Source organism: Coenobita brevimanus, chromosome 62 (genome assembly GCF_032717465.1).
Source record: "Coenobita brevimanus isolate Jiangsu-jjx chromosome 62, ASM3271746v2, whole genome shotgun sequence".
Classification (NCBI taxonomy): domain Eukaryota; kingdom Metazoa; phylum Arthropoda; class Malacostraca; order Decapoda; family Coenobitidae; genus Coenobita; species Coenobita brevimanus.
Window position 1 is genome coordinate 30,964,466 of NC_137015.1, and position 20,165 is coordinate 30,984,630.

Here is a 20,165-nt window from a genome sequence, read left to right on the forward strand (position 1 = left end):
GTCGCATTTATGTGCTGTTCTAGTGTAACGTTGTCACTTGGATTTTTTGCAGCAAACCAATTGATCGTGTTATTTGCAGCTTCGGGAATGGAACCAAAGTTGTCCGAATGCAAGTCCGAAATACTTTAGTTATACCTGTGGGCAAAAATTTGTACGGAGATCCTATGCCGGGGGCCAGGAGCGGCGTTTTTTTGGTCAAAATGTGATCGCTCATTAAATACAGTAAAAGTTTTTCAATCGATATGGGACCAAGTTTTTTCACATCAGCGAATTTTTTGCGATTTTTGTGCCAGTTCTGGTACGATTTGAATGTGTAGTTTCGGCTCCCCAAAGCGCGCGCGCGCGCGCGCACACACACACACACACACACACACACACACACACACACACACACACACACACACACACACACACACACACACACACACACACACGACTAGTGCTATAGTATATTTGATTCCAGCCATCACCAAACGATATGATTCAGCTGAGAGTGGGTATAGGAGCCTGAGAGGGTTAATAACAGCAGATGAGTAAGAAGTCACAAACATAAACCCCAGGAAACGGATATATAAAGAAAAAAAGAGATACCACCATAGCTACTAAGTTTCATCTTGTTATTAGACCACGATCGCTCTGGCACTTCTTGACACCTCTTCTTTAACGATTTATTTTTCACATTACGCCTTAGTATCTTATGTGTATTCTAAGTCGGATTAACTTAGCGTTCAGTAACATACAAAAAGTTATGAAGATGTAGTAGGCAAAGTAAATCAATGAGGAAAACGTGTAACGAAATTCCCTAAGCCAGTGAGATTACGCCCCTCAGCCTTTCCTTGTTGGTGTGGGTTTGACGCAAGGCCCATAAACTCCAGGAAAATGAATTCCCCCCACTCAGTCAGTCACACACACACACACACACACACACACACACACACACACACACACACACACACACACACACACACACACACAGTACGTATTGCACCATTTACACCCCACACACTGTCTTGTACCATCTACCCCCCCCCCCAGACACACACAGTACCAATATTGCACCACTCTCTTCACAAACACATAAAGCATTGCACCATCCCCTCCCCCCCACACAGTATTTTCCCTCTCCACACACACACACACAAAGTATTTCACCATTCATCCCCCACACACGCATGCAAACACAGTATTACACCATTCAGTGATACAGGAGCAGTCTTGTGAAACCCTCTCCAGTAATCTTTTCCTTCTTTTATTTCACCAGTTTAGGACTCATTTGCAGAAGAGTAAATTTATCCCTTCAGTATAAATGGGCTTTATGTTTTATCACCAGACGGTTTTCTTCAGCTTACGATGGATTTGTAATGGTTAATGGGAAATTGAAGGTTGTTTCTAACCCCAACTCGGAAAATCTCCCCTGTTCTGAATAAAATTATGTGGAGACTATATGAATTTAATTTAAAAGACTCTCGTAGCATGGAGATTAATAACACAAGTGAGAAAGAAAGCCAGTGAGGTATAAAAGAGGCCTATTCACCTCAGGAAACGGATGTAATATACAAAAACACTCATTGTGATAACATAAACAACATAATTTATTATCTTCTTATTTTGTGTGTGTGACGTACTTGTATCCGTACCCCCAACTCCCCTCCCCCCAGTCTAGCCTCCTCCCAGCCAACCCCCACCCCTGCCCCCACCCCTACCCAACCCACTCCCTGCCAACCCCCACCCCTTCCCCACCCCCACCCTACCTCTACCCTCTCCCTAACCCCCTCCCAACCAACCCCACCCTTACTCGTAACTCCCACCATAACCCACTCCCAGCCAACTCCCATCCCAAAACTTCCCCACACTCTCCACTCGTCCCTAATTTTGGCAGGGTTATCTTTATCTCAGCCTGTTCTTAAGCTGAATAGGGACCTGGACTGTAAATTAGACGGTTGCGTGTCGTAGTATGGGGGAAAACTGTGACATAAGAAACTGGGCCTTATTCTAAACTTCTTCCTCCATTTCACATGATTAAACTGTGACTAAGTAAGGAAGCTAATAAATAAATGAAGAAATAAAAGGGTTAGGAATTGCTCTATGAGTAAGAGAACAGATATATGAATGAGTGAATTATGAAGTGTATAGAATGAGTGAATAAGAGTGTAGAATGAGTGAATACTGGAGTATGTAGAATGAGTGATTAATAAAGAGTGTGTATAATGTGTGAACAATAAAAAGTGTGTAGAACGAATGAATAACAGTGTGTAGAATGAGTGAATTATAAAGAGTGAAGATTGAGTAAATAAAAAGAGCATGTGTAAATGAATAACAACACTTGAGAAAGAAAGTTCATATGTTAGTAAATAATTAAATGTGAACAGTCAGCAGTAGCACATGAGAAAGAAAACTAATGTAAGTGAATGATGAAAGTGACTGAGTGAGAAATATCAGCACATGGGTCAGAAAACTAATGTATATGTGAACAGTGAAACGAGGGAGTTAGGAAGAAACAGTGGCACATCAATAAGAAAGTGAATATATTGAGTGAATAAAGAGAGTGAGCAAGTGAAAAATGCTAGTATTAGAGAATGTTAAAGTGAGTGAGTGAGTAAGAAATATCATCAGTTAAATATGGAAGGTAATATGAGGGACTGATAAAGTGAGTGAGTGAGCGAGCAAGGAATATCAGTACATGTATAAGAAAGTTAATATCTGAGACTGATAATGTGAGCTAGTAAAAATTAGCAAAACAACCCTCTCGTCCTTATTACGCTACTCATTCTTATCCGATAAATGGGGGTTGTGTTAGAGGTGATAAGGAGAGATAAGAGTAAGGAGCTTAGTGTGATAAGCCAGTGGAAGTAGTGGTAAGTGGGGCCAAGTGTATGTTCTTTAGTTCGTCCGTTCTAACTTGGTAGAGATTTTCGTCATTTTGCTGCTTGTTTCCCGTTGCTCATCGGCAGAATTAGATAGTACTGTGACCCTGCGTCTTTTTTATGGCACTTTCATTTTCGTGATTAACACCATAGTCCATTGTTATCTTTTACTACAGCTCAGCATTCAAGATGGAAGGACGGGAATTTTTAGTCCAAGTTAAAAGTGGACAGATAATAGTTGAGATAGTGGTTTGTGTAGCAGGTGTGTGTGTGTGTGTGTGTGTGTGTGTGTGTGTGTGTGTGTGTGTGTGTGTGTGTGTGTGTACTGGTCTGAGGGAATTTGAAACACTCTCCCACGACCCACAAGATGCACACACACACATTCATACAACACAAAGGAATAAGTGTATAGGCCCATTTACCTTGTCCCCGCTAAAGATGCACCTTGGTATTTTAGGTTAACAGACAGTATTATTCTCTGCTGTACATTGGTCAAGTAACGGAGAACAGGTAAATATGATAAGAAGAGGAGAGTAAAGTGGCTCTAGGAAGTCTGATGGCCGGTGCTATGACGATATTGATACTTAACAGAGGAATGAAGTATGCAGTCTGCAGGTGGATTCCATGAGACTGTGTCTGTACCCGCATCAACGTATGAGTGTGATATTTTGGTATGGCATGAGTGTGAAATATCAATCGTGAGAGCAGAGGAATTGAGACTACTAAGGAATCGTTGTGAGTTGCGTAGTTTGGATAAGAAAACTAACATATTTTCATGAAAAATGTAAACGTATAAGAAATTAAGAAAAAAATACATGCGCCAATGGTGTTGCTTCTGACGTGGAGCTAGGATTTTGAAGTCCTGGATAATGTGTAAATGATAGCATGGCATACTTCACTGAGCGTAATGTTTGATTTGATGGCTGCATACCTCTGTGTATTCTCTTTCTTTGTTTTTATGTCCCAACTCACCCTATCTCTTAACTGGGAATGAGGGTTGGAATGACGATGAAATGTGATGACAGTTTTATTTACTAACATTCGGTTTTCTTTGATTGCACAGAACTGCCAGGAGGGACGCTGCTCAAGGTTTGATTTATTCAGTGGCGCTGTTGACACTGACGAAGGGACCAACGACACGCCAGGAGACTCAGATGACGATCATGGTGAACAATTACCCCAAGAAGATAATGAAGACGACAGCGAAAGTATTGAAGGCGAAGGCGAAAGCGCGGATGGATATGACGTTGCTGAGGGTGAAGATGGTGAAGGCGGCGATGGAGATGACGGCAACAACATTGACAACAGACGGGTGGACTGGAGTGAAGTAGGAGGTGTGGATGAGTCGACGGTGGTGATTGTGGTGGAGGACGAGAACTACGACCCGAATGAGGTGACCATGGCCTCATTCCTGTACGAAGACATGCCCTGGGGGCCGTGCACGAGGTCTTGTCGCACTAGGAGAACCAGGTGGGTGAACGGTAGAAGTATGTCGAGAACCAGATGGGAAGACAGAGTGGTGAAGCAAAAGAAGTTGGATTATGTGTGTTTGGGGCTAAGACCAGGAGAGGTTGGTTGTGAACTAAATGGAAAGGCAAGATGTTATGTACGTTGAGAACGGTGGATGGTGTGTTGGTGGTCCAAGAGAAGAAATAAGAGGTTGGCCGAGAAACATATGGATAGACTTGGCGATGAGTAATATTGAATATTGAGAGGAGGTTCTTTGGAGAAGAAAAAGAGACAGGATAGAACCAGGTGACAAGACAAGGCGATAGAATATCAGAGTGCTGTAGACACCTTCTGTAGGTATGGCACAGAGGCACCCATTAGTCATAATAAGCATAATCCATCGTAACTTTGTACCGTAAATCTTTTATGCTTTGATAACTGCCTAGCCTTGATCTTTAAGGTTTTCTTTACTCAAAGGCACCCTGCAAACATAAAGCAAAAATGCTGAAAAGTAAAAAAAAAAAGACAATTTCTCCAATCATCTTTCTCCTTCCCAGTATCTTTCTTCTTCTTCTTCTTCTTCTTCTTCTTGATCATCATCTCATTAATAATAATAATAATAATAATAATAATATTATTATTATTATTATTATTATTATTATTATTATTATTATTAATTATTGTTATTAATTATTATTATTATTATTATTATTATTATTATTATTATTATTTATTACTATTCGAACGATCTGGTTCTAAAATGGTATATCCAATTATCCATTTGGGGGAGACGGAGGGGGGGAAGGAGTTTTATTTTCCACTGGGCATGATCCTTGATGGCTGTTGACTAGAATACTGTACGTCATACGTCGGGAAAAGAAGTACTTTTACAGCTTTGGTCTGATTTAGACCAAACTCGGAGGAAGGGCTGAGGGTTAGGAAGGAGTGGAATGATTCAGCTTTGAGAACAATATGTGGTAGGGGAACTGTTAGTCAGCCAAGAGTGAAATCATTTGATTTTGAGAATATTGGCTCAAAGGTCAGGGTCACAGGATAAGGTCAACTTGAACACTTTTGATCCATTTTTGACCAGACAATGGAGGGCTTGGGCATCATGCAAGGATTAAGTATTTCAAGTTTGAGAACAGTTGGTTAGAGGTCAAGGTCGCAAGACAGGATCAAAAGTTCAGCCTGAGACCATTGGACCATTTGGAGGGCGCCATTGTTGCATGCTCCTAGTACTCGTTATTATTTCCCAGCTAGCGACGCATGATTGAGGTAACGTTTTACTCGACGTGTGTGTGTGTGTGTGTGTGTGTGTGTGTGTGTGTGTGTGTGTGTGTGTGTCTGTCTGTCTGTCTGTCTGTCTGTGTGTGAACATCATAACTCCAAGAGTTTGCATTCAGTTTTACGCCAGACTTGGAGAAATGGTCAAGGAACGTCTTGTGAGTTGCCTTTTTTTTTCTCTCTCTCGAACAAAGGCAGTTAGGCAGTATTATCTAATTTACACCAAACTTGGTGGAAGGGTTAAGGGTAAGGCAAGATTGAGCGGTTTTAATTTTAACGACAATTTCAGTCTATTATTATCATAGCAGGGGTCATGTCATATATTCCTTGTGTTTTGTTACAAGCAACGGTGCGTGATGCGAGCCTTTAACGTCTTGGCAGGCTCACCTCTTCCATTAAGTGAGCGCAACTCCTTTTTACTATGCTTAAATCAGCTTCTGAAATCCACATCTCGCTTCGTTTAAAGGACAAATTTCCTTACATGAATTTTTCATTAAGTTTTCAATGGTTTGCCAACACCATTTCATTGGTATCGCAAATATTCACCAATATTCGTCCATGGTTTTCATCTTTCACCCCGGCATAATCAAGGTCAATGTCATCATCTCCACTTTCGATCCGAGGCACACCCACACGAGCATTCACATCACAGAGAACAATAATTTTTCAATAGTCAAGAAAAGGAGCATTGAACACACCATACATTGCCTGGTCACAACGAGTCACGAGTCTTCCGGTGGTATGTAGACACCTGCAAACGTTACTCCTGGGCCTAATGGCAGCGCTAGTCACATCATATCCTTAACAGCAGTATCATATCCTCAGCTTCCTATCCCCAACATCAGTATCATATCCTCAGCAGCAGTATCATATCCTCAGCATCATATCCCCAACATCAGTATCTTATCCTCAACATCAGTATCGTGTCCTCAACATCATATCCTAAGCATAAGTATCATATCCTCAACATCATATCCTAAGCAGCAGTATCATATCCTCAACATTATCTCCTCAACATCAGTTTCATATCCTCTTTGATATCCTTAACATCAGTATCATATCATCAGCATTAATATCATATCCTCAACATAGTATCCTCATCATATCCCCAACATCATATCCTCAGCAGCAGTATCATATCCTCAACATTGGTATCATATCCTCAACATCAGTATCATCCTTAACATCAGTATCATGTCCTCGAAATCAGTATCATATCTTCAACATTAATATCATATCCTTAGCATCGTATCCTCAACATCATATCCTCAACATCGTATCCTAAGCAGCTGTATCATATCCTCAGCATCAGTATCATATCCTCAACATCAGTATCATATCCTCAACATCAGTATCATATCCTCAACATCAGTATCGTATCCTCAACATCAGTATCATATCCTCAACATCAGTATCGTATCCTCAACATCAGCATCAACATGAGTTATACAACCTCACGACGCACATTTCACAAACATTATCAGACCTTCCCATTTGATGATCTTTATTTAATTTCTTATAACACACATTAAAGCTTGTAACACTTCTAAAATACGAGAACATTATCCAGTAACAAGTTTCTACATAGGGACGGGAAGTCGGTGCTGCGATATGGTAGAGATCGTGGGAGAGTAGAGATAATGAGAGAGTGAAGATAGTGAGAGAGTGGAGACAGTGAGAGGTAATGAGAGAGTGAAGATAATGAGAGAGTAGAGACAGTGCGAGATGAGCGAGTGAAGATAGTGAGAGTAGAGAGAGAGAGATAATGAGAAGAGTAGAGACTGCGAAGTAATGAGAGAGTTCAGATAGTAAGAGAGTGGAGGCTGTGCGAGATAATGAGAGTGAAGATAATGAGAGAATAGAGACAGTGCGAGATAATGAGAGAGTGAAGATAGTGAGATATTAGGGTAACTTCTTCCTACTTATTCATCTCAGTGTGTAGCTTACTTGTTCACTTCTTACGCACTCTTCTTACTGCTTCAGTTTTCCTCCTCCTCCTCCTCCTCCTTTTTCCTCTTCTTTTCTTTCTTCAGTAGATTATTATTATTATTATTATTATTGTTGTTGTTATTATTATTATTATTATTATTATTATTATTATTATTATTATTATTATTATATTAGTTAGTAGTAGTAGTATCATCATCTTCATCATCATCATCGTCATCATTTCATCTTGCTTACTTACTTACTTCACCCCTTCCTGCTTATTTATTCACCCTTGTTTACTTACTTGCTCACCTCTGCTTGCTTGTTTACTCAGGTACATATATACATACGTACTTACTCATCACCGCATACTTACTTACTCACTCCTGCAAACTTAATTACCTACTTACTCCATTTTACTTACGTGTTCACCTTTGCTTACTTACTTACTTCTACTTACTTGCTCATCCGTGCACACATACTCATCCCTGCTTATTTACTCCATACTTACTTACTTACCTTATTACTTACGTGTTCGTATTCTTTCAACCTAAGCTTCTCTCCTTCATGTTCCTGTTCCTTCTCTCTTTCCTTACTCTTTCTTCGTACTTCCTATCTTCTTTGTCACCTCCCTCCCCACCTTCATCATTCTCTCCCTCACACCTTGTTCCCTCCTTCAGTTATCTCTGCCTCCCTCCCTCTTTCCCATGCTTCCTATTTCCCTTCCTCCTTTTTCTTCTTCTTTCCCTCCTCCTCAGTATTCTGCATCTCACGCTCTTTTCCTCCAGCCCTTCCATTCCTCCTTTCCTCCCCTGCCACGTTTAGCACACCTCCGCTTTCTCCTTTCTCCCTGTCTTGTTGCGAACTAATGGAACACACAAAATGTTAAAACTATGTACTCCATCTGTGGTAATTATCGTACAGTCAATAAAAAAAAGTATCAGCCACCTGGAATTCGATGAATGTGAAAATGAGCAAGTTCTGCGGCACAAATGAAACTATTAACCTAATACCTCAAAAAAATACACCACCCAGTACGTGAAGTTTGGTGGAATTTCGAGTCTTCATAATTACCACAGACAGTATTTGCACTGATAATCATATATCACAATGCTTCGTCCATGTTTCATAATGATAAGCACGGTAAGGTGGCCGATACCTTTTTTGTTGACTGTGCTCTAGACCTATTTACGGCGTGGACTGGAACCTGCCCCAGAGTGACTAAAAGGTGCACGAGTGGATGCTTGGACACCTCCCCTCATAGCAGCAGTGTGATGTCGCGACCCCACTGACCAGCACGGATATTTCAAGCAGCCTTGTGCCTCCTGTGGTGCGTGAGGAATTAATTTTACTTGGTGCTTCCAATCTTTTATTTATGTCCACAGGGAGACTATTGATCTGCACTCGGGATGTTCCCACTCCATTTTATGTGGGATTTTCTGTTATGCAAATAATATTGAAGATAAAATATTATCGACGACAGTTACAATTATAAAGTTGACAGTGATGAAAGTGATGAGGGCAGTTTAGATAATGACGGTCGTATGGCCCTGATGCCATGGGACGCCCACCTCCTGCCATGTCACTGTGCTGCCTGAAAGAGTGTAGGGGTAAAGGGGTCAGACACGCCAATCTTTTAGCAGCTGTAGTGGTAAAGACTGGGCGTTGTTATCGGCCAGTCCCGGACGCGATCTTGGTGCAGTATACTCGGTCGGTAAATAACCATCCCTATGGGATTGTCCCATAGGTTCCTTGCGTCTTAGTTTAGTATGTGCTGTATAGTGAGTGCCGTGTAATGTGTGTTACGTTGTGTGGGGGTATTTTACAAGGAAATAAGTAAAAATAACAAATGTGATATAGAGAAATACCTCGCTTCACCAAGGTATAAAACTTGTCTTTATAATGGTGATAATAATAATGAAAATGATAATGACGATGATTATGGTAAATCCTTCACTGTCATAATGTATTATTCAGTTTATTGTTGCTACCGTCAGACGCTTTTATTCAGCTTGGGAGACTTTTTCCAAACTAGAGTTAAATAAAATCCCTTGACTGAATTGTCTTTTGGTAGTGGGAATAAAATATGAATTACGTCATCGAACCGAAGTTATGCACGACGATGACAACAGCATTATACTTTTTTTTTTTTTCCATATATAGACCGTGCAAGATGGAGGTACTGTGTGGAGGGGAGACACGGACCGAGGAGGCTTTCTGCTATGCTCCGGGATCTCGTTGCCAAACACAGGTCAGTTAAATTTTATTTTATCTCCAAGCACCAGTTCTCTTTGAGCAAATAGGTAATTGAACTGACTGAATCCCCCTCTCCCGATGAATTTTTTCCAAGAGTCCTGTGAGAAGTAAGTGACCAGGTGGCTCCTCACCTGGCTACTATCTTTAATAAATTGCTGGCTATTGAAAAAGTTCTATCGGGCAGAAAGGAATCAGATGTGGCCCCCATATTGAAAAAGGAAGATCGCCATTGTCCCGAATATTACCATCCAGTTAGCCGTTCATCTGTGGTAGAGAAATTATTGCAAGGCATGTTTGCAGATGGGACTGTAGATCAACTCGAATCAAGTAAGTTACAGTATGACATGTTAGGCGGCATTGTTCGTGCTTGGCCAGTTTGATTGACTTTTTCACTGCATTCTCTCTGAATATGACCATTGCCGGACAATTGACAATCGTTATTTGGACTTCCAGAAGGAATTCGATAATGTACTTCATCGTAGCCTGATGACGAAAATTCATGCACTGGGTATTTGGGGAGAACTAGCTGCCTGGATTGAAAATTGACTGACTGATCAGGGCCAGAGAGTGGTAGTCAGTAAGGAAACCTCTTACTGGACATCAGCTACAAATGGAGATCTCCAGGGCTCAGTTCTAGGACCAGTACTATTTACCATGTCCATCAGTAATGTTGCGGGCATCATTAGCCAAATTACAAAATTTGTAAACGACACAAAGTTGATGCCTCTTGATTCAAGAAGACAGAAGAACTACTTGAACACTTGCATAAAATGGGGGAGTGGTGTGAACAGAGGTAGATGCCATTCAACCTGGACAAGTACAAGGTGATGCACAGTGCTCATGGAAATCTAGGAACCATTGTTAGAAAGTGAAATCAACATTTCTGACTTGGAGAAAGACTTAGGTGTCCTAATCAGCAATGGCCTCAAATTCATTTAACAGTGTATTGAAATGGAGAAGAAAGCACAGACTTTTCTAGGATATATAAAGAGGCAGTTTCGGTAAAGAAACGAGGAAATAGTCCACTTTCTCTACAGTTTTTTTGTGTATCCGCGTCTGGAATATGCAGCGCAATCCTGGTCACCACCCCTAAGCAAAGATATGGCAAGGCTTGAGAGAGTCCAGGCATGGACTGCTGAACTAATCCCACCTATCAGACACATGAGATGCCAGAGAAGGTTGCAGACATTGGACCTCTTTCCGTTAGAGACTAGGCGGTGCGGACAGTTAGCTGAGGTTTTCAAAATTCTTCGTGGATTTCAAAGCAATGACTACCAGCTCATATTTAGTTTAAACAACAAGTTGACGAGGAATCGTGGATGGAATCTTGATTTGAAGCATTACCACCATGATCCATTTGGCAGTCTCTTCACGTATAAGATCTGCAGTACCTAGAATCGGTTACCAGCAAAGATGGTCTGTTCCTTGATAGAGCAGTTCAGGGCTAGGTTAGACAGTTTTGTTAAGCCTAGTGGTGGACCGAATGATTCCTCCTTTTTTGTAAAATTTCCTAGCCCGTCTTTTCCACCAGGTTAGGTGTGCAATATTTCATTTTCCGTGCCCGTCCTGAGGGTGGGAGAGAGGAGGTGGGAGAGCTTTCCTATTTATTTATCTCTCATTAATAGAGTAGCATCTTGTACCTGATAAATTCATTCATGGTACCTCCTCGTAATGGGTCATAGGACGTTTTGAAGTACTATTTTTCCTTATAACTCCCGCACAACAGATCTTGGAGCAGCTGGAGTCGGAGGGTTACGTAATAGTAGATGACAACGAGGACGAGGTGCTGGGAGAGACGCGGGAGGAGGAAGATGGGGAAGATTATTGGTATGTTCCTGATCCACAGGAGGTGGTGGTGGCTGAAGATGAGGAGTATGATTATGGTGAGTAGTCAGAGAGAGAAAGAGAGAGAGAGAGAGAGAGAGACCAGGCAGTCCATTCCCTGAGTCTAATCAGTCCTTTCGTACAGAAGTAGATATTACTTCACACTCTTGACTCACTGTTCGAAAACGACTACACAGCGGTAGGCCCATGCTAGAATTATCACAGTCGACTAAAGTGTTGGTATTAGAGGAGGGGGTTTTTACACGTGTGTTGATGACATTGAAATCCTCATCCTGTTCCAACTTTATTGGTGTGGTGATCAGCGGTCCAGTGTTCTACGACTTGATCACCTCCTCCCTCAGACTTGATTATTACAGACCTAACCCACTGCTGTTGTGTCTTTGGCTGCTAAGGAATATCCTTTGCAGAATACAACCTGTCAGTGTAAATCAGAATGAGATATCAAAATGTGTCCATCACAGTGAAAGGCTTGACGTGGCTGAAGCAGAAATTACCTGACTCCAAGTGTTGCAGGACTAAAGATGCCACAGGAAGAACAAGCTGCACTGTGCACTAGTGTCTGAAAAATGACGTCCAGCCACAAGCACGAATAACTAGGACTGGGATGAAGAAAAGAGGGAGTCTTTCTGGAATGATGTTGATGAGTGTATGCAGAGTTTTGGAGCTAGTGTGAATGTGGAAATGATGGGAGATCTGAATGCTAGATTGGGAAATGTAGCAGTTGAAGGTGTAGTTGGTATGCATGGTGTGCCTGGAAGAAATGAAAATGGGGAACGAATGATAGGGATATGCGTTGAGCGAGAGATGGTGATTGGAAATACCCTGTTTGAGAAGAAAGATATTTATAAGTATACATGGGTGAGACAGGAGGGTGGAAGGGTTGTTGATAGAGCATTGATGGACTATGTGGTTGTGTCCAGGAATGTAATAGGAAGATTGTTGGATGTGAAAGTTCTGAGAGGGGAGGGTGGGAGTATGTCTGACCACTACCTGGTGGAGGGAAAGTTAAGAGTAGGTAAGAGGTGGGTAAGAGCTAGGAGAGTTAGGTGCGGCAGGGAAGTTTTAAAAGTGTGTGAGTTGGATGAAAGAGAGAAAATGATACAGTATCAGGAGAAATTGAAAGATGAGTGGAACGCAGTGAAAGATCAGGAAAATGGCAATGTGGAGGAGGAATGGCAGTTGTTTAAGAATGCTGTGGTGGGGCATGTGGAAGAGGTGTGTGGTGTGAGACGAGTGGGTGGTGGTGTAAGAAAAGGAAGTGAATGGTACTGCGAGGAAGTAAGTATGGCTGTGGCTGAGAAGAGACGTGCATATGAAGTGTGGCTGCAGAGGAAGGATGAGGTGTCATAGGTATAAGGAAAAGAGGAATAGGGCGAGAAGGGCTGTTCGTGATGCTAAAGTGGCAGCAGATGAGAGGTTGGGTAGGTGGTTGACTGAGAATTTTCAACAGAATAAGAAAATGTTTTGGAAGGAGGTGAAAAGGGTGCGAAAGGGAGAGTCTGGGAAGGAAGAGCGAGTAAAAGCAGAGGATGGAAGGATGTTAATTGAAATGAAAGAGATGGGTAGAGTATTTTGAAAGATTATTAAATGTAGAGGAGGAAAGGGAGGCTGAGATTTTGGTGGATGGAAGGGTGCAAGGAATAAATGTGTTGGGAGAGTTGAATGATTCTTTGATCACGAAGGAGGAAGTGCAGGAGGCAGTAAAGCAGATAAAAACAGGGAAAGCTGCAGGTATGGATGGGTGTGCTGTGGAATGCCTGAAGGGTGGTGGAGCGACTATTGTTGACTGGTTAGTAAGATTGTTCAATGTGTGTTTTGTGAAAGGTATGGTGCCAGTTGACTGGGCAAGTGCTTGTGTGGTCCCGTTGTATAAAGGCAAGGGTGATCAGTATGAATGTACTAGCTTTAGGGGTATAAGTCTGTTGAGTGTTGTAGGTAAGGTGTATGATAAAGTGTTACCAAATATATCTGTGTAGTTTATCGTTCCCCCAATGCTTCTTCGGAACCCAGTGTATTTGATTCCATATCCACTCAGTTGAGTAACCTTGACCTTGCCCTTGGCAATGAAATTACCATTTTGGGTGATTTTAACATACACAATGTTGAATGGCTATTGCATTCTGCCCGGACTGACGACGCTGGCCTAGAATGCGAGCTATTTGCGGAATCGTTTAATCTCACCCAGTTGGTAAAGCAACCAACCAGAATACCTGATAACCCTGACCATAATGCCCATCTCTTGGATTTATTCTTGACAAATAATCCAGATCAATACAGGATAGAGGTACTGTCACCACTTGGATCCTCTGACCACAATCTCATCAAAGCCTCATTAGTTAACCCTCCTACACCTCCCCATTCCGAACCTGTCAGGGTGACCCGATGGCACTTTGACAGGGCAGACTGGGATGGATTTAGAAATTATCTTGCTGATGTTCCATGGCAGTCTTTCTTCTCTAGTGATCCCAATTCTACCCAGTCCCACATTTGTGACTTAATACTAGCTGGTATGGATTTATTCATACCAAGTCAACAATTCACTAAAAGATCAAACTCTCCAAAATGGTTTGATGGCAATTGTGCCAGAGCAACAGCCCAAAAGTCATTAGCATATAACTCTTACTTAAAATCAAAAACACCTGAATCACTCTCCCAATTTAAAATTGCTAGAAATCATGCAAAAGCTGTATTAAATCTATCTAAATCAAACTTTCTTCAAAAGCAAGCATCAAAACTACTTAACAACCCTAATGACAATAGAATATTCTGGTCAACTCTTAATTCTTTCAATAATAACTTTAACAAGTCATCTTCCATTCCCCCACTAAAATCTTCAGATGGCAATATTACAAATGACCCACGTGGGAAAGCAGATATCTTTGCTAGTACCTTTGCAAGAAACTCTACCATAGATGATACCAGCCAGAATGTCTCAGTACTGGAACTTGATTCTCCCGAAATTGCCCCACTTAAAATACAGACAAGATTTGTAAAATCCATCCTAGACAATTTACCTACCAACAAAGCTCCAGGTCCAGATGGAATTCCGCCAATTGTTTTGAAAAAGTGTTCCCCTGAACTTGCCTCTGTCCTAGCTAAATTATTCAGACTATGCATACGTACTTCTTTATTCCCAAATTCATGGAAAGAAGCCAATATCCACCCAGTTCCGAAGAAAGGAAGTTCGTCTGACCCTCCAATTACAGACCAATAGCTATCACATCTTCTCTTGGTAAGGTATTTGAAACTTTAATTAATAAGCATATTGTTAAACATCTTGAATCCAACAACTTAATTAATGATAGACAATACGGTTTTCGCCACGAAAGATCCACCATTGACATACTCAATCTCTTAACTCATACCATCCATCAATCAATAGATCTTTTTGGAGAAACTCATGCAGTAGCTCTTGATATCTCTAAAGCTTTCTGACAGAGTATGGCACCGTTCCCTGCTGTCCAAATCCCTTGCTATGGACTAACGTCTTTTGTTCCTTTGATTTCTTCTTATCTTAGTGACAGGAAAATAAGAGTAAAAGTAGATGATGTATATTCGAATTTCCACTCAATTAACGCCGGCGTGCCGCAGGGATCAGTTCTGGCGCCAACCCTATTTCTGGTTCATATTAATGATCTCTTATCTGTCACTCACAATCCCATTCACTCATATGCAGATGACTCAACACTACATAGTTCATTCACACTCAGACATCCATTTACAAAGTCTAATATCTCTACCTCTCAACTCAATACAGCCATCTCCATAAATGAAGATCTATCTACAATCAGTGAATGGGGACAAAACAACCTTGTCTCTTTTAATGCTAGTAAAACTAAATATATACAGTTTACCAATAGACAGATATTGCCAGACTCGTACATTACCTTCAGTGCTACTAATATTCCCATCTCCAAAAGTATTGAAGTTCTTGGTGTCTCACTTAACAGTGCCCTCAGCTGGACCTCTCATGTCAGATCACTTGCTAAAACCGCCTCAAAGAAACTTGGATTATTGTACAGAGTCCGTAACTTCTTCGCCGATGAGCAGTTAGCTATAATTTATAAGAGTCATGTGCGCTCTCAGCTTGAATATTGCTCACCCTTGTGGAATGGTTGTGGAGAGGTTGCATTAAGGCAACTAGACAAAATTCAGAATAAAGCTGTTAGAATCATTAACAACCCTGCCATTACATATAAACTACCTCCCCTGCAAGTAAGAAGGAATGTTGCCTCCCTTGCATTATTTTACAGATATTTTTTTGGCAAATGCTCAGACGAAGTTGCGTCCATGGTGCCACCTCTCCATGCCTTCCCTCGTGCTACACGGGCATCTGGTAGCGCTCATGACTGGAATGTCACTCAACCATATTGCAGAACTTCTGCCTATCAGAATTCTTTCATTCCCCGAACTGCATCTCTCTGGAACTCGCTTCCCCAGAGTTGTTTTCCTCCAAATTTCAACCTACAACTCTTCAAGTCTAACTGTTACAGATATTTTATGAACAGAGGACACCAGTAATCTGGTGTATGGATTATTTTTTTTTCTCCATTTGTTTTTCCTTCCTCCGTTCTGTTATTAAAAAAAAAAAAAAAAAAAAAAAAAAAAGAGAGTTAGAGAGGGTACAGAGGGAGTGATTGATGATGAGCAGTGTGGCTTTAGGAGAGGGAGGGGATGCGTGAATCAGGTGTTTGCTGTGAGACAAGTGTGTGAAAAATATTTAGCGAAAGGCAAGGATGTGTTTTGGACGTTCATGGATTTAGAGAAAGTGTATGATAGAATTGATAGGGAGGCTTTGTGGACTGTTTTAAGATTGTATGGACTTGATGGTAGGTTACTAAAAGGAGTAAAGAGTTTTTATGTAAATAGTAGAGTGTGTTAGAGTGGGAAAAACTGTGAGTGATTGGTTTCCCGTGAGAGTGGGGCTGCGGCAGGGATGTGTGATGTCGCCTTGGTTGTTTAATATTTATATGGATGGTGTTGTAACAGAGGTGAATGCAAGAGTTTTAGTTGGAGGTCTGAGTCTGGTGAATGTTGATGGTAGAGAGTGGAATCTGAAGCAGCTGCTGTTTGCAGATGATACTGCACTGGTGGCTGATTCAGAGGAGAGAGTGAGACAGTTGGTAGAGGAGTTTGGAAGGGTGTGTGAAAGGAGGAAATTGAAAGTTAATGAGAATAATAGTAAAGTGATGAGGTGTACGAGGTCGGTAGATGGTAGGAGGATGAATGTAGTTTTGAATGGTGAGTTGCTTGAGGAGGTAGAGTGTTTTAAGTATTTAGGGTCACATGTTGCTATGGATGGAAGAATAAATGCAGAAGTGAAGTTTAGAATGAATGAAGTAGGAAAGGTGCTGGGAGGAATGAAAAAAAGTGTTTAGATGTCGTTCGCTTAGAATGGATATAAAGAGAAGGCTGTATGAGGGTGTTGTGGTACCGACTGCGTTATATGGGGCTGAAACATGGAATATGAGTGTAGCAGAGAGGAAAAGTTTGAATGTAATGGAGATAAGGTGTCTGAGGAGTATGTGTGAAGTGACGTGTATGGATCGAGTGAGAAATGATGAAGCACGAAGGAGAACTGGAGTTGTTCGGGAGATGGTTGGTCAAGTTGAGCAGAGGGTGTTGCGATGGTTTGGGCATATGGAGAGAATAATGAGCGATTGGTGAAAAAGATAAGTAGATCTGATGTGAGAGGTGTAAGACTGAGAGGAAGACCACGAATAGGATGGATGGACAGTGTGAAGAGGGCGTTGGATGCAAGAGGGATGTCTGTTGAGCAAGGAAGAGTAGCTGTGCATGACAGAAATAAATGGAGAGTAATTTTGAATGAATAAATGATGACGCAGCCCTGAGGGGATATTCTCCCGCATTTGGTCTCATCAGCTGGTCAGGTCAGGTGCGGGTAAGGAGATGGATCTATTATGATGTGGCAGGGGTAAACCAGCTCTGCTGTTGGGCCCTGCAGCGGATGTCACTGATTGCACTGTGCAGTTGACCCTCGTGCGGTGTGGTGCGGTGAGGATCTGTCCCTTCTCCCCTTGGGCTAAGATGCAAATGAATGTGTTTGAGTGAATGAGTAAATTGCAAGTGTGTCGTCCTGTCTCGGCTACCTCCCTTTCCTTGGGGGAAGCAGCCTAGGTATATAGGTAGATAGATACTGTCTTACAAACAAACACAGTCACGTCCATGATGTATCAAAGATTTCACTTTCGTTGGAAGAACGAGGTAAGCATACCTCAAAATCGTACCAGCCTGTCCTTCCAGCAGCGATAAAATCTTCGTAACGAAAGGAAGATTAATTGAAGCCATTGGTGAATGGCAACCGAAGTCAGCCATTTAGAGTAGCCTAATGCATACGTATGGATGATGGCCTGTTAGATGGAGCTGAGATTGTTGACAGAATGTTGAATGATTGGATGTATGGTGATACGTACATAGTCCACTGCTGGTACCTTCTGTGCTGAATGAATGAATGTATGGTTATCAAGTTTTGGGCACTCTGTTGTTAGCTTATAGTTTGAATGAATGAATGTATGGTAGTTTAAATGAATGTCTGTATGGTGAAAGGCACTGGGCACTCTGTTCATAGTTTCTGCCTTTGGCTTCTGTATTTGTATTTCCTTTTTCATTCTTGTTATCATCCACTCACTTGATGTAGTGCTGCCTACTTCTTCCTTAGCCTTTATCACTCTTTTTCTGTGCCTGCCCTCCTGTCTTCCTACTTCTCCCATCTTTTCTGTTATTTCTTATTGCTTTTCTTTCCTTTACAGGTGCCTTTACATTGAGTGACAATCCAAATAGTTTCCTGTTAGCCAAGAAACCATTTACAACGCTGGGTGGTAACTATATAACCAAACCATACTCCCTACGTGTCAGCATGTGGGTTGGTGGAGGGTTAGTGCCCTTCCCCGTAAAACAAATAACTCAAAGTCAAATGGCCACCCCTTACGAGATTATGGCGTCTGGCAATAGATAGATATTAGATCCTGCCCACCCTGTTGAAATAGGTAGAAATTGTTATAATAATAATAATAATAGTGATAATAATGATAATAATAATAATAGTAATAATTATCATCATCATCATCATCATCATCATCATAATGGTAATAATCATCATCATAATAATAATGATAATAATAATAATAATAATAATAAAGATAATAATGATAATATATTACTATTTTATTATTATTATTATTATTATTATTATTATTAACAACAACAACAGCAGTAATATTAGTAATAATAAAAAATAATGATGATGATAGTGATAATAGTAATCATCATGATCATCATCATCATCATCATCATAACAATAATAATAATAATAACAATAATAATAATATATCACTTTTATTATTATTATTATTAGTAGTAGTAGTAGTATTTTCAACAACAACAGCAGTAATATTAATAATAATAAAAAATAATGATGTTGATGATGGTGGTGATAATAATAGCAGTAGTAGTAGTAGTAGTAGTAGTAATAATAATAATAATAATAATAATAATAATAATAATAAAAAATAAGAAAACAACAGCAACAGCAACGACAACAATAATGATATTCCATCTATCATCCATCATCCAATCCTACGTTGCCCCATGAGGAGCGTAGGAGCCCGGGACTAGGCAGTTGGTCCTGACATTTAAGATGAGAGTGACCAGCCTCACTCATCCCTGAGTGGCATTACGTGAGCAATAAACCCCAACCATCCCTTGGATATAAACCTTCACCGGCTCAATCCGATTGGAGCACAACAATTACCCACTAAACCACCAGGCGCCAAAATTTGGTTATATGGTTACCACCCAGCGTAGTAAATGGTTTCCTGGTGTACAGGAAACCATTTGGCTTGTCACTTAGTGCAGAGTCACCCACGGGCAGACGGAAGAGGAAAGAATGAAGGAATGAAAGACAAGAGGGAGTGTAAAGTCACCCGCAGGCAGAAAGACGAGGAAAGAATGAAGGAAAGAAAGACAGAAGAAGATGGAAGGAAAGAAGGATGGAGGAGAGGACAGGGCAGACACCCGAGAGTAGCACTACATTGAGTGAGTGGATGGTGAGCGCCCCCACCTACCACAAATCTAATAATAAAAATAATGTGCAAAAACAGATGTGGAAAGTAAATTGACACAGGAAAGAAAAGTGGCTGGTGCTATGAAGGTTTTAATAAGATGCAGAGGTCTGAGTGTGGCTGCCTACTGTGTCATATTTGTGTGAGGCTGTGGTGTGGCTTGAGTATTATTAGTTAAGCGTAAGAGCCGTGGAGTTGGTACTGTTGAGGAATGTAAGTGGAGTGTAAAGAGTCGATAGGAGTAATGAAATCTGTAGGCACCAAGGTTGAAGATTGCATGTGGAGAGAATAGCTGTGAATAGAGAGCTGAAAAGTGTAAATCTGAGCTTATTTGAAGGTGGAAGGAGGCGTGGTATACCAAGAAGAAGGTGGATAAAAATATGGTCAATGAGGTTGTGAGAAAGAGAGGTGTAGACAGGATTGGCATGATTTGAAGTATGTGATTTTAAGCATG

At 41.0% G+C, this 20,165-nt stretch overlaps 1 protein-coding gene across 1 annotated transcript in view; it reads left to right on the forward strand.

The window, feature by feature from the left end:
• Positions 1-20,165, forward strand: part of LOC145404021 (uncharacterized) — a 38,990-nt gene that overhangs the window by 7,903 nt on the left and 10,922 nt on the right. The window contains exons 2-4 of the mRNA XM_080275624.1: positions 3,928-4,334; positions 9,693-9,780; positions 11,512-11,668. Coding sequence (XP_080131750.1) covers positions 3,928-4,334; positions 9,693-9,780; positions 11,512-11,668 — 652 coding nt within the window. The remainder of the gene's footprint in view (positions 1-3,927; positions 4,335-9,692; positions 9,781-11,511; positions 11,669-20,165) is intronic.